The 12,458-nt window shown below is 42.8% G+C and overlaps 1 protein-coding gene across 1 annotated transcript in view; it reads right to left on the reverse strand.

The window, feature by feature from the left end:
• Nucleotides 1-4,072: 4,072 nt before the first annotated feature.
• Nucleotides 4,073-12,458, reverse strand: part of USP46 (ubiquitin specific peptidase 46) — a 38,713-nt gene continuing 30,327 nt past the window's right edge. The window contains exons 6-9 of the mRNA XM_048509135.1: nucleotides 12,152-12,235; nucleotides 10,052-10,249; nucleotides 8,864-8,942; nucleotides 4,073-7,110 (exon numbers count right to left, since the gene is read on the reverse strand). Coding sequence (XP_048365092.1) covers nucleotides 7,009-7,110; nucleotides 8,864-8,942; nucleotides 10,052-10,249; nucleotides 12,152-12,235 — 463 coding nt within the window. The 3' untranslated portion in view covers nucleotides 4,073-7,008. The remainder of the gene's footprint in view (nucleotides 7,111-8,863; nucleotides 8,943-10,051; nucleotides 10,250-12,151; nucleotides 12,236-12,458) is intronic.

A 12,458-nucleotide genomic window follows, 5' to 3' on the forward strand; every position in this document is an offset into this window, starting at 1 on the left:
TGTCCACAATACATACCTAAAGTACCCAAAAGGTCAAGAAATTGTTTAAGGGGCCTCTAAATGTAAAACTGCTAAATATCAAAACATGTATTTATTAAAATCATCTATACTTAAAATCATCTATACTTGTAAAAGGTCCATAATAGCCTTCCTATACACACATCACAGTTACAGGACACAAAAGAGTCCCATGGGACATTTTTTAACCCTTAAAAGCAGACATGTTTTGGCCAACTCGCCTTCTTCAGTAGTCAAAAATAATATAGTTATACAGTGTTTAGCTGCCAGACTACAAATTGCAATTATAACACCTTTTCTGTGACTGAGAGGAATTATCTATAAACAAAAACAAAGAGGAAAAAGAAAAAAACAATAATTAGCCATTTGATATAATGCTTTAGATATTCATTAAAAAAATCAATACATACAATTTCTGAGAGACTTACTGAAGTTGTTTAAATAGGAATCCAGGTCTTCCACACAAACAGCCCTATCCAAAGAGTGGGACTGAATTTGCTCATGGGAGCAGCATCTTGGCTGTGCACCAGTGGATTTGCCCTCCCAGCCATTTGGTGCACTATGCCGGCGGGCCAGAATTGAGACTTACGCTACCCTTTTGGGTCTATGAAGCCCAATAGGGGCTTCTTATTGGAGGGGTGGCTTTCACACTTGTGCTTGTGCTTTCACACCACCTGGAAGCCCCTTTGGGAGTGGCAGGGTGTTGCGTCCGCCCACCTGGACTTGAGGATGGGGCTGCCAGTCATGTCCAGAATATAACACAATGTGCCATCATGCCCAATTCTTAAAAAGAATTTACAAGTATAGATGAACTTGGATGATAATTTATAATAAATACATATATGTGTTCGAAATTTTATTTAGTGGCCCCTTAAACAATTTCTTGACCTTCAAGGTACTTAATTCAAGTTTTGTAGAGTTAAGTTTGTTCCCCTTTTTTGTTTGTGCACTGGAATATATGTCATCTTGGATAAACGTAATGGAAAAAACCATTCAGTACTTGGGCCAGGGAGCAAGGCGCTAACAACATCCTTTTATGTTTGAATTGGGCTGAACTGTGCTGTTTATATGTGAGGAAATAGAAGGGGGCAGGAAGCCCAGAATAATAATTTTACTGCCCCCCCGCCTGCAAAATTACAATTATCAGCATTTATTATCCAACTCAAAGTAAAGAGATACAGCAAGGGAAAAATGTTGAAGCTTATATTTTAATATTTAAATATTATTTCAATCTTCTGGCTCATTACTCAACACAAAAAGAACATTGGAGTTAAAGTGAAACCCAAATATATCCTAACCTCTAAGTTTTGTGTTCCTTTTTTTAAAAAAATGAACTTTGTAATGCAAACTTTCTGCTCATACAAACATCAGCTCCAAACTTCAAGGTATACAATTAACACTATCCTTTTTTAAAATAAAAAATAAAGTTTAACATCAATCCTAAAAATATTTTGGCAGCAACTTTTGCAACATACAAAACATCTGCATTACACTGATTAATACTGAACTAGAAAGTGCATTTATTGAGCACAACCAGAATAGGCTAGCCTGCCAGAACAGTGATGGGCCATCTCTCAGGAAAATGCTGTGCAAGTTACAAAAGCAAGTCATAGACCTTATCCCCAAAAGACCATCTCCGAACCCCATAGGAGTCAGTTATACAGCGTCTGTAGACTTGAGTGGGCTTCAATGGAAAGGACATGCCACCATTGATTCCAGTTGCCAGTAGAGAAAGCTAGCATCATTCCAGCCCAAACATAAGAAATAGTTTCATGCCTCTGTCCTGAGGTCATCAGTACACTCTTCATGAATTGGTTCACAAAGATCTATATGTTGCCTTGATAACATTAGTAATGATTACTAATAGCATTAGTAATGATTCACATAGGTGAACGAGCCATCTTTGACTCAAGTTCATATGTTCAGTTGCCAGCCATCAGGTCTGGAGTAACCATATAATGCATGTTCAGTGACTTGGACAGTTAAGGATTACAGGGACAAGTTGAGAAGAACCCCTTTGCCAGACCTACTGAAATGAATGAAAGGTATACAAGACTATATATCTGTCTGAAAAAGATTCTCTAGAGAGACTCAATTCCTCACCTTTTGCTTGTCCAAAGCTGCAGACTAATTTTTTTCACCATAGTACTCCAGTTCTGTTTTCTTCACCCACCGACCACCAACGTTTTGCACAGAGGAGACATTGTTATGCATGTGGAACATAGCTCATAGCATTCTTTCACTGAAGTGAGGTGGGTGTTCCTGCAATATTTAACCCAACTCTATGGTATTAATTCCTAAGCCATGGTGGATCCTACCATTTTGTTCTGCTAGTGAAAGAGGCACGAGGAGCTGCTTTCGACCGCCGAGAAAAGCTATACCAAAAAGCATGAGATCCACATGGAAGAAAGTCACATGGAATCGGGACTGCAATTAAAAACAGGATCAGGAAGTTTGACTAGAAAAGGTGGCAGGAACCAATAATGCTCACACTCTGTGCTGTAACAGCAAATTGCGTCCAGTTGCTTCAGAACAGCTGGTTTTCATTGTATATCCAGTGGTAATAAAAGTATACATGAATATTTTCATGGTCACATATTACATTCTCTTCAGTAGATGCCGCTTATGATTAAGTACCGAGGATATCTAATGCCACTGGGAGCAATAGCTCTTCTGCTCATTGCTGAGGACAAATGAGTACATAAACAAAAAGGATTTCTGTCAAATTCATGGAGAACGCACAAAGAGGCAGTCACTCACAGGGTTGTATTGTCGAAGGCTTTCACGGCCGGAATCACTTGGGTGCTGTGTGGTTTCCGGGCTGTATGGCCGTGTTCTAGCAGCATTCTCTCCTGACGTTTCGCCTGCATCTGTGGCTGGCATCTTCAGAGGATCATCTTCAGATGATCCTCTGAAAGAATCTCACCAACACTAAATCTGGCAGCATCCGAAGAAACATCACTAACTAAATACCTTCCAGGCTCGTACCAACAACCCTATCTAAGGTTAATTTTATATAAAACAAGATTTGGTAAATTCACAATCGATTGGTCTATCAGTGTATTAGCCATGATAATACCTTTTTTTTTTTTGTTCAGAAGGCTATTTAAGGCTGAATACCAGCTACTGGGGACAAACGACAGGAAAGGGCTATTTAGGTTTGTGGAATCCCCATTCATTAACATAGTCATTATACACACTCTGAATTAGAAAATTAATAAATCAATAATATTCAAGAATCTTTGGTTATGACCATTTTTCTGGTGCCTTGCTGCCGGCCTTTCCAGATCAAGAAGTTCAGTGGGAGGGAATGACTCAACTGGTATGTATCAGCCAGGGACATTTACCAGTCTGCAGAGCTGCACACAGATTGCACCACCAAAGAAAACTATTTGCATAGTTCTTTTTTTCCCAGTGTTTACACCAAACCTTTGCTGGCTCATGACCTTGAGAAGAATTTTGACCTGACTCTCTATAATCAGGGGCTCCTGTTTGTTTACTGTTCTGTTCTCTTTGCTGTTATGCTTGTTAAGTTCAGATGCAAACATTCTGCTTGCATACACTGGCATACTGGCAAGCAATAAAGCAGACCCATGAAGATACAGCAAACATTATACTCACATCTCCCTGACAAAATACAGTGCTCCTCTGAGGGTGGTCAAATGTTCTGCTTGCACATGCTGGCACTCAGGTGGACAGTGCTATAGACTGGAGGGATAGGGAACAGGGCTAAATGTTACGCTGGATGGCAGGCAACACTTGCTGTTGCATTCTAATATTGAAGTTCACATGTTAGTAATGCAAAAGAGACAACCATAGACATAGGGCCAAACCAGGAGAAATGAATACAGGAACATACATGAACCTACCTTAACTTTTTGTATTTTTATATGTTTCTGGATTCTAAGTATTCTTGTACATCTCTGATCATATTGGATTTGGTATGTTATGGAGAACTAAATTCCTTTAGAATGTTAGCCTTTAATCTTTTTTTAAGGAAGCATGTTCCTCATGCTTTTGAGCAAGGGGCAGTATTTGATTTATCAGGAAAAGGTTCTTTGCCCTCAATAAAATCTGTAGGAAGAGCCCTTTTTCACCCTCCTGTTTTAAGTCCTCCCAATGACTCTTGTAAGCCACATCCTTCTATACATGCTGAACAAATTATTCATATAATTATGGGATTATTATGAACCAAGTCTATGACAGCACATTCACAAGTGTTTGAGAATCTTGTGTCTTTTCAGTTTCTGGCATGGCCACCACCTTCTTCCTACTGTTTCACTGCATCAACAGAACTAAGTCTATATTCTCATAGGCACTGACTTTACGTCCCTGTTACAAGAAAAGAAAAATCCATAACTAAATTCTAAAGTCTACTAAGCTAACCATCTTCTCCTTTGCTCTCACTATGCTCCTCCCTCCAGCTCTGGGCTCAGCAGAAAATCCCCCAAGGGCAGGAATCAACTGAGATGTAGAGGGGAGGGCAGAGAATAGCAGTGATACATTATGGAATTATTCCCTTTTGGAAATCCAGAAATTGCTTTGGCCTGTGGCATCTCTATGCCAGTCTGTCTCTTCTCTGGACTGTGGTGAAATAATTTCAGAGGGCAGCCATGTTGGTCTGCAGTTCATCTGCACTCAACACTCGAAAGCTCATACCCTGAAACTCTTGTCGGTCTCCAAGGGGCTACTGGACTCAAATCTGTGTTAAAATAACATTCACCAAGGCCTCGTCTCGTTTTAGGTTGGAAAACGCTTCCCTCTGAGAAGAGTATTTTCATTGTTCTAATTCCACATTCTGGATCTTCCCAAAGCCAGGAGACCTGCTCAGCCTCAGCGTTTCCTGTGGGTCAGAAGATCTCCCCCTCCTTTCCCCAGCAAGGCCTCCAACTTGCTTGAGTTTGACATACCACAACCCTCTCCTACTCATTCCCCTAGTGGAGTCAAGACTACGCACTGCTCACTTCAGGAATAGGATTCTATGGGATCCACACATGCCAAGAAATTGCCAAAAGAAGCCCACTTTCTGTCTCCTGCAGAATGTAACGGAAGCCAGTGAGAATCAAGTCTACTCCTAGCCGTCCTGGATTCTTATGAAAAAAAATGGAACTTGGTTATTAATTTGCAAAGACGCTGCTGAATAACATGAAAATGTCATGGCATTTAGGTCCCCATGCAGCCAATGCAACATGCCAAAAACCAGTTGTAGCTGCAGGAGCTCCAAGGCGAGCGATCATCAGGCAGCACCACCAGGGGCAAGTGACCCAGCCAAGGCAGGCCTAAGCAGAGGCAGCCTGAAGTTGGATCGGCAACCTCACAGAGACCAGGATGGCCAGGATTAGTGCCATGGGACACTGGACATGGCGGCCGCTGCTAGTAGAAGTTCAGGGCTACACCAGGTGTAGATAGCAGCAGACGGGAGGTGGCTTCCCAGCATAAGAAGACTCTGGAAATTAGGAAGGGCCTGAAAGGAGGCAGCAAACTGATGCTCGGGATATCCAAAAGAACAAGTGAAGGAACACCCCCAGTCTGCTGAACTCGAGGGAAAGAGAAGGAATGTAGTGAAACTCTCTGCCTACCGGGCCAGAGGAAGGCTGCTGATATACAGCCTATATACCTTGCACTAACAAAAAGCTTGAACTCTGCACATGTGGCATCCAGGCAAGTTTATGAGGGACCACTGTCCCAGCAGGAGTTTGCTACGTACCCCCAGTTGCAAGGTCTCCAGGGCCCTGTGAGCTTGCATAAGCCAATCCTTTGCAGAGTCAAGCAAGTGACAGGTATTCGACCAAATCCCGTGACTCTGGTATACATAGGTGAGCTCTTATATGCACGTCACTTTCCCCAACACTGAGGACACCCCTGTTCACACTGAGTTCCGAGTGTGCTAGAGCCCTGTGGAGGCTTGGGTGGAAGCTGTGTACCTGATGTCCAAATATTTGCTGGCAGTCATGATACTGTGTCATGTGCAAAGTCAAGTAAACCTTCGGGTTTAAAAAGACACTATCACTAGTTACACAGTGGAAACAATATGGAAGCACAATTTACTCTGATCTTCACTACAAAATTCCCCTAAAGCTTTTTTTTTTAACAGTGTGGGAATCCAAAGGACCTTTTTAGCTTATGTATGTCCCACTAAAAAGGAAGACTAGATACATGGTGTGATTTGTTCCCAGTGGGACTGAAATCCCTTTGAGAGGATTTACGATCTGAGATTGCCAATTTAATGTTTTAATAACTCAGAGCTTAAAAGGATCAGGAGAAAATAAATAGCCTTCCAGCTGAAGAACGCCGTGTGACATAACTGTGAACTTACTTCAGTGCCAATACTCAGGAAATATATTTCTTTTCACTTACCACAAGAATGAGCTGTGTGTACATAAAACAGTGGTTTTCAAATATTCTGTCTTCTGTGAATCCTTTCCATGTGAGTTCATAGGCTGAGGAGCCCCTATGTGTCTGTCATGGAACCCTCTGCACTTTGCAGAGGATTCTGGGATATGTCCTAGAGTGTATTGTAATTTTGCAGCTTGGCCTTGAGTGTATTTGGGCTCATCTTTGCCCTATATGAATTCACAGTACTTTCAAAGATGGATGTCCATCATTAGCAATTTTCTCATCAGGGGACTCCCAAGAGGTTTCCAGTAATGCCCAGGATTCCCCAGAATACAGTTTGAAAACCACTGGTGCAAAGGAATCGTTCTTCAGAAAGAGTAAACAAATGGTCCTTGGTGGTAGTGTACAGCTATGTAACATTATACCTCAGTTCAGCAGGATTCAGCAGATGAGCATGTCAGTCCATATAAATATGTCCTTGTTAGTGAGTCAGATTAAAGAAAAGATATCTTCCAGTCCAAGTTGGAGTGTTTCAGACAACCATTTGAAGATGAGTTTATCATCGTTGGATCATAGTGGATGGGTCTATGCAGAGGCCAGTGAACAGCACTGGTAAGTTTCTCATCTTGAGAGGGAAAGTATCAGAGCTCGTAGCTACTCTCTTGACTGATAAAATAAAATATATCCAGATTCTGAGTTTTTAGATATATCAGAAGTCAAACCATAGAATTCTTCAATAGCCTGTGCATCAATTTTCTGCAGAAATAAAACAATCATTAATATGTTAATTTTTAGACAGATAAAACAGATGCAGCCACAGGCTTAAATCATCACAAGTCCTCATTTGGTTCTGTTTCCTTTTGTACTTAGAATTACTGGGGAGGAATATTTAGTAATATTTATTTCCAAGAACAAATGTGGGTCCTTATTACCGGTACTTGGGATTTTAGTAGAAATAGTAAACACCCCCCCAAGAAAGAACAGCTTTGAGTTCTGTCTTCCAGAGATCCACATGTTAGAGAAAATAGTGTAATGGATGAAGGCAGCAGGATAATAATTGTTTGAGGACAGATCTGCCTGCCAGCCAGACCAAATGTGGCTCACCAGCCATGTACAGCAGCTCAGTAGGAGCCTGGGAAACCTCTTTGGGAGACTGCCAAACAGCTGCACGGCCAATGTGCATCACACAAATTAGCGGGTCAGAAGCTGAACAGACCTGTTTTAGAGCAGTTCTGCTCTTCCTCCCCAAGGACTTGGCTTCCTCACCCACCAACAGTTTGGTAAACTGGCATAATCTGTGCTAATTCCCTGGTCATGCTACCAGTCATAGAATTAATGAGTCTTAATTGAAGTAAGAAAGCAGGAAGATGCTTAAACTCTTGTCTAAAATGGGACTCCTTTTTCTCCTAGGATTGTTTTGTACTTCCATCTGTGTGCTGAGACAGTGAAGTATTTGCTAGGTGGGAGGGCATCTTCAGGACCAGGAAGCTGCGGGTACCAAGGCACCACTGCTCCACTGGCCAGGGGCGGCCTGTTGGGATAGGGGGGAGGCAGGAGAACTTTTGTGGGCCTGCAGAGCAGCAGATGCTAAGGTGCTGCTGCTCCGCCGGCTGATATGGAGTGCTGGGCATGCTCCTGGGTCAGGGGAAGGCAGGCAGGGGACGAGAAGAAATATCACCCATCAATGGGTGAGCAGAACTCTGTGCTTAGTTTCTGAGATCTGATGAGCTCAGCATTATGCTCCCAAGAAATTAGGCTGTTGGTAATGGCTAGTAGGTAAAGATTGGTAATGGCTGGTAGGACAATTTTAATTTGAAACTGTCTAAAAGAATGGAGACTCTCTAGTCATTGGTATATCTATGGTTTTCTTTTAAAAGCAATGACTGAAGGGTTCCGAATGGAGGGAGGAGGGGAAACGCATTGCAATGAGAACAAAATTCTTTTTTTAAATCCTTTATACCGTGCAATGCATATTAGTGTTGGCAACGATCAATACTTGCAGCAAATACTCTTGCCAGACATTGCATCACCACCTGGAATGAAGTCAGTTGTATCATGAAAATACAACATAATGATGGATTGTATTACTGTGGGCAGTGGTTACCCTTTCAGATAATCCCCTCCCCCCGCCCTTTTTAAATGTGCATACAGAAAACTAACACATCAAGAAGAAAGTCTTTGGCTAACTGCTTTGTTAACAAAATTTAAAGGAGATTTTAAAATAAGGAAGCATTAAATATGTGACCCCTGTTAGTAGCGGCACAGTCTGTTCTACTGCTTCATCAATGCAATATGTATCTATATTGTTTAAAAGATTTAGGCACAGATTATGCTCCAACAACCATTTATTGAAGATGTTTGAAGTTTAGCCCCCATTTGCTTCGCTTCTTATAAATGTTTCAGATTTACTGATTTTCTAAGGAAATAACTTGCAAGCGGCCAGCCTTATCGTATCAAGAAGCCAATCTGACACCCTAAAACCCTTCTCAGATGTGATCTCCACACTGACCTCCACAATATCATCGTCAAACAAAAGCCAGAATCCATGACTTTTCACAATGGTAATATAATGTCCACGATTGGGCCCACTAGGGTAAGAGAAAAAGAACAGAAAGATTAAAGAACTGGGTATGCCCTGATTCACACATTATAAAAACCAAGGTTATAGTCTGAGTTACCGAACAACCACAAATCTATGTACATAATTCCACAAGTAAACTTGTAGGACACTCTGGAATATCAGAAAAGATAGATATTTGCGTTCTTTGCAACTCATATGACAGCCTAATGGTGCAATCCTATACGAAGTTACTCTGGTCTCAGTCCCTCTAAGCTGGGGAGTGGCAGGATTCGCTTTGAATGCGGAAGACAGCAAGGTCAGTCCCTGGTATTTCCAGGGGACAAATAGTGAGGCATCAGGTTTTGGACTGATGTAAAATAATTTTTAGGACCCTGGAAAACTGCTACCGGTCACAGCATATAATAATGACGTTGGTAGTCTGATGCAGGACAAGGAAGTTTCATGTGTTTCCGTTAATTTCATTGATTAAATTAATGGGCTGAAATCACAGCGCTGCAAATTGCTGCTGTCCCTCATGTCCTGCCTCAGATACACTGCAGCAGGTTCTGGTGCACACATAATTTTTTTATTTTCTTATTAATTTTATTAAATGCATACCCCACCCAATTCCTGCAGTTTCCTCCGGATGGGACAAGCAATGCCCAACTGGGGACATTTCAAGTTGGAAAAAGGGTGGATGGGGAAGGTGTAAGCCCCCTCCCCCCACGCACTGTGGTCCCAATCTGAATCAGGCTTCTACACACCTGGGAATTCAAAAGGGAGCTGGCAGCACTGTTTGCTAGAAAGAGCTTGTGATGAACACAGAAACGACACAAGGACTGTGTAACATGTAGTTCATCCCTAAGGTCCATCTAGTCCAGCATTGTGGGTTGAATCCTGGGAATTGGTTGCAGGGGAAGGTTCTTTGCACTGAAGTAGTCACCATTAGTCAAATAGGTCTGTTGGATTTGACCCAACGCTTCAAATAGTAGTCTGCTAAATGGCTCTGGAATCCTAAGTAAGACACAAAGATGGTGGCTTTCTCCTGTTGTCCACTCCCCCCTCCCAGCTTCTAGTATCCTCCCTCAAGCCTCCGCTCAGAAATGATTTTACCAAATGCACCAGAATGTGGCTTACCTGCCACAGTGGACAACAACAGCCACCAAATCGTACATGCGGTCCAAATTTATGGTGTCTCCCGATGTGTTGAATAAGCGTAGCTCCAGAGGGAATACCACACGGTAAGAGAGTTTAGTATAGCGATGCAATTGCTCCATGTATTTAAACCTCTTTAGGTGTAACGCAAGGATCATGGGCAGTTTTTTTACCCTCATCCTGTAGTAAAATCAAAATAATGCAAAATAAGAATCACACGTTCCATTTTTAATTGGGGGGGTGGGTGGGGGGGGCATCTTTTTTGCCCTAACTTTTTAAAGCTATTTTAAGTAATGCAGGCCTCTTCTTCTATCAGATGAACTGTCTATACTAGAGTCAAACCAATCAAGTAAAAGAACAGCTCATGTATTCTTACAGCCTAAGAATCCAGTGAACAATGCTATAGCACAGAATTAAAAGACAATGTGAACAACAAACTGCCTAATACTTTGAACAATATCGTACATGAAATTACGACGACAAAGAATAATGCAGTAAAAGCAGAGTGATATATTTAGAATAATCATTGCAATAGTGAGTGAATGAATTTGTTTGTAAGTAGCCATGGGCCATTACAAACACATCAACAGTTATGCCAGAAACATTAGGTATATACATGATAAATTAAAATATACAACATTGGCTAAAATATACAGTGATATTAAGTAAAATATACAGCAATAAACCTATAAACCAGGGGTCTGCAACCTGCGGCTCTCCAGATGTTCACAGACTACAATTCCCATCAGCCCCTGCCAGCGTGGCAAGGGGCTGATGGGATTTGTAGTCCGTGAACATCTGGAGAGCCGCAGGTTGCAGACCCCTGCTATAAACCAATCAAAAATCATTTCTAGATGTCTGTTCCCTAAGCAACCACATTAAATCTTTTTTTTCGCTGCCATAGCATATAAAGACATTCTATGAGAAACATACTAATCAAAGTCTGATAAGCTGAGGAATTATTGGGGGGGGGGCTTTCTGGCCTCCCCAGGCAGGCTGTTCCGCAAGGTGGGGCCCAGCATTGAGAAAGCACAAAAATGGACAGCAGCTAATCTTACCCATTTGTAGGGTGGCACATTCAGAAGGCTTAGATGCATGAAAGAGTGTAGCAGGACACCATAGCAAGAGAGGGAGCCCTGCAGGTATGTGGGCAGAGCTGGGCCAAGGGCCTTCCATGTCCCAGTTGGGTCAGGCCAAGGACACATACCCAGGTCAACCTGGGCCAGACCAACACACCTCCCCCACTCACCCACCTACCAAGCCCAACCACCAACCAGCCACGCAGCTTTGGACTCACTTGCATGCCAAGGCAGTGGGAGACAAGAATTGTGTTAGAACTCAGGAAGTGATGCCACTTCTGAACTGGACAGCACTGCAGGAATCCCCAAAATCTCTATGGTAAAGTACTGAGGCCCAGAGCACCTTTGGAAGCCACCGCCCTCTGGTGCCCTAGGTAGACAGACAGCCTGCATGTGGTTCTAAAGTAAGGTGACAAGATTTTTCATATTAGAAAGTGGGGCGCGCACGCACCCACAGCAGCACACTGCCTTTTCTTGCGGGCTCCCCGCCTCCCCGTCAGGGAAGCAGGAAGCGGCCCAGAAGGCACTGCTGACTGCCAAGCAGTAGGCCTTCTGGAAACTTCCCTCCTGATTCAAGGCGCCAGCGCAAAAGTACTGCTGCCCTAGCATTAGTGGCTCCCTGGTCAGGAGAACAGGGAAGCGCCTCCAGAAGGCAGCAGTGCCTTCTGGGGAGTGCTTCCCCTGTTTCCCTGACTTCAGGGAAGCCGCCGCCAAGCGAAAGGCAGTGTGCTGCTGCAGTTCCCGGTAATAAAATGTCCGTGAATCGGGGACAATGGCATGTAAGCTCCAGTGGGACACGGAGACACTCACGCCAAAAGTGTGAGTGTCCTAGCGAAATCAGACGCGCTGGTCAACGTATTCTAAAGCCATTACGGGATAAAGGTAAAGCTCCCGTTCCTTTCTACAGGAGTGAAATCAGACAGGATTCCTTTGTTTTAACCTCACCCCCACTTAAATTTTTGGCAAAGGAAATGTGGAGCAGACTGGAGTACTCTTTACTTACCGCTTTTGTGCCTCTTGTTTGCTGCAGCACATCTCACAGTAGTATTTCTGTTCACTGCACAAGGTTTCTGTGTTGCTGAAGTCTCTGAAAAATCAACAGAGTTCCCAATTCTCAAAGCCTCCAAACACCCACTGAATTAACTGTCATTTACAGTACAAGCAAGTGTAGCGTATCATCAACTCAAGTCATTAGGAAAGTTGGGAGGGGGATATTCAAAATGTCTGGCTAGAATCCTGCTCCCCTGGCATATGCACACAGGCAATGAAAGCTCTTGTGGTATAGCAGTTAGGATTTCAGACCAGGGAGA

This window comes from Sphaerodactylus townsendi, linkage group LG10, assembly GCF_021028975.2.
Source record: "Sphaerodactylus townsendi isolate TG3544 linkage group LG10, MPM_Stown_v2.3, whole genome shotgun sequence".
Lineage (NCBI taxonomy): Eukaryota > Metazoa > Chordata > Lepidosauria > Squamata > Sphaerodactylidae > Sphaerodactylus > Sphaerodactylus townsendi.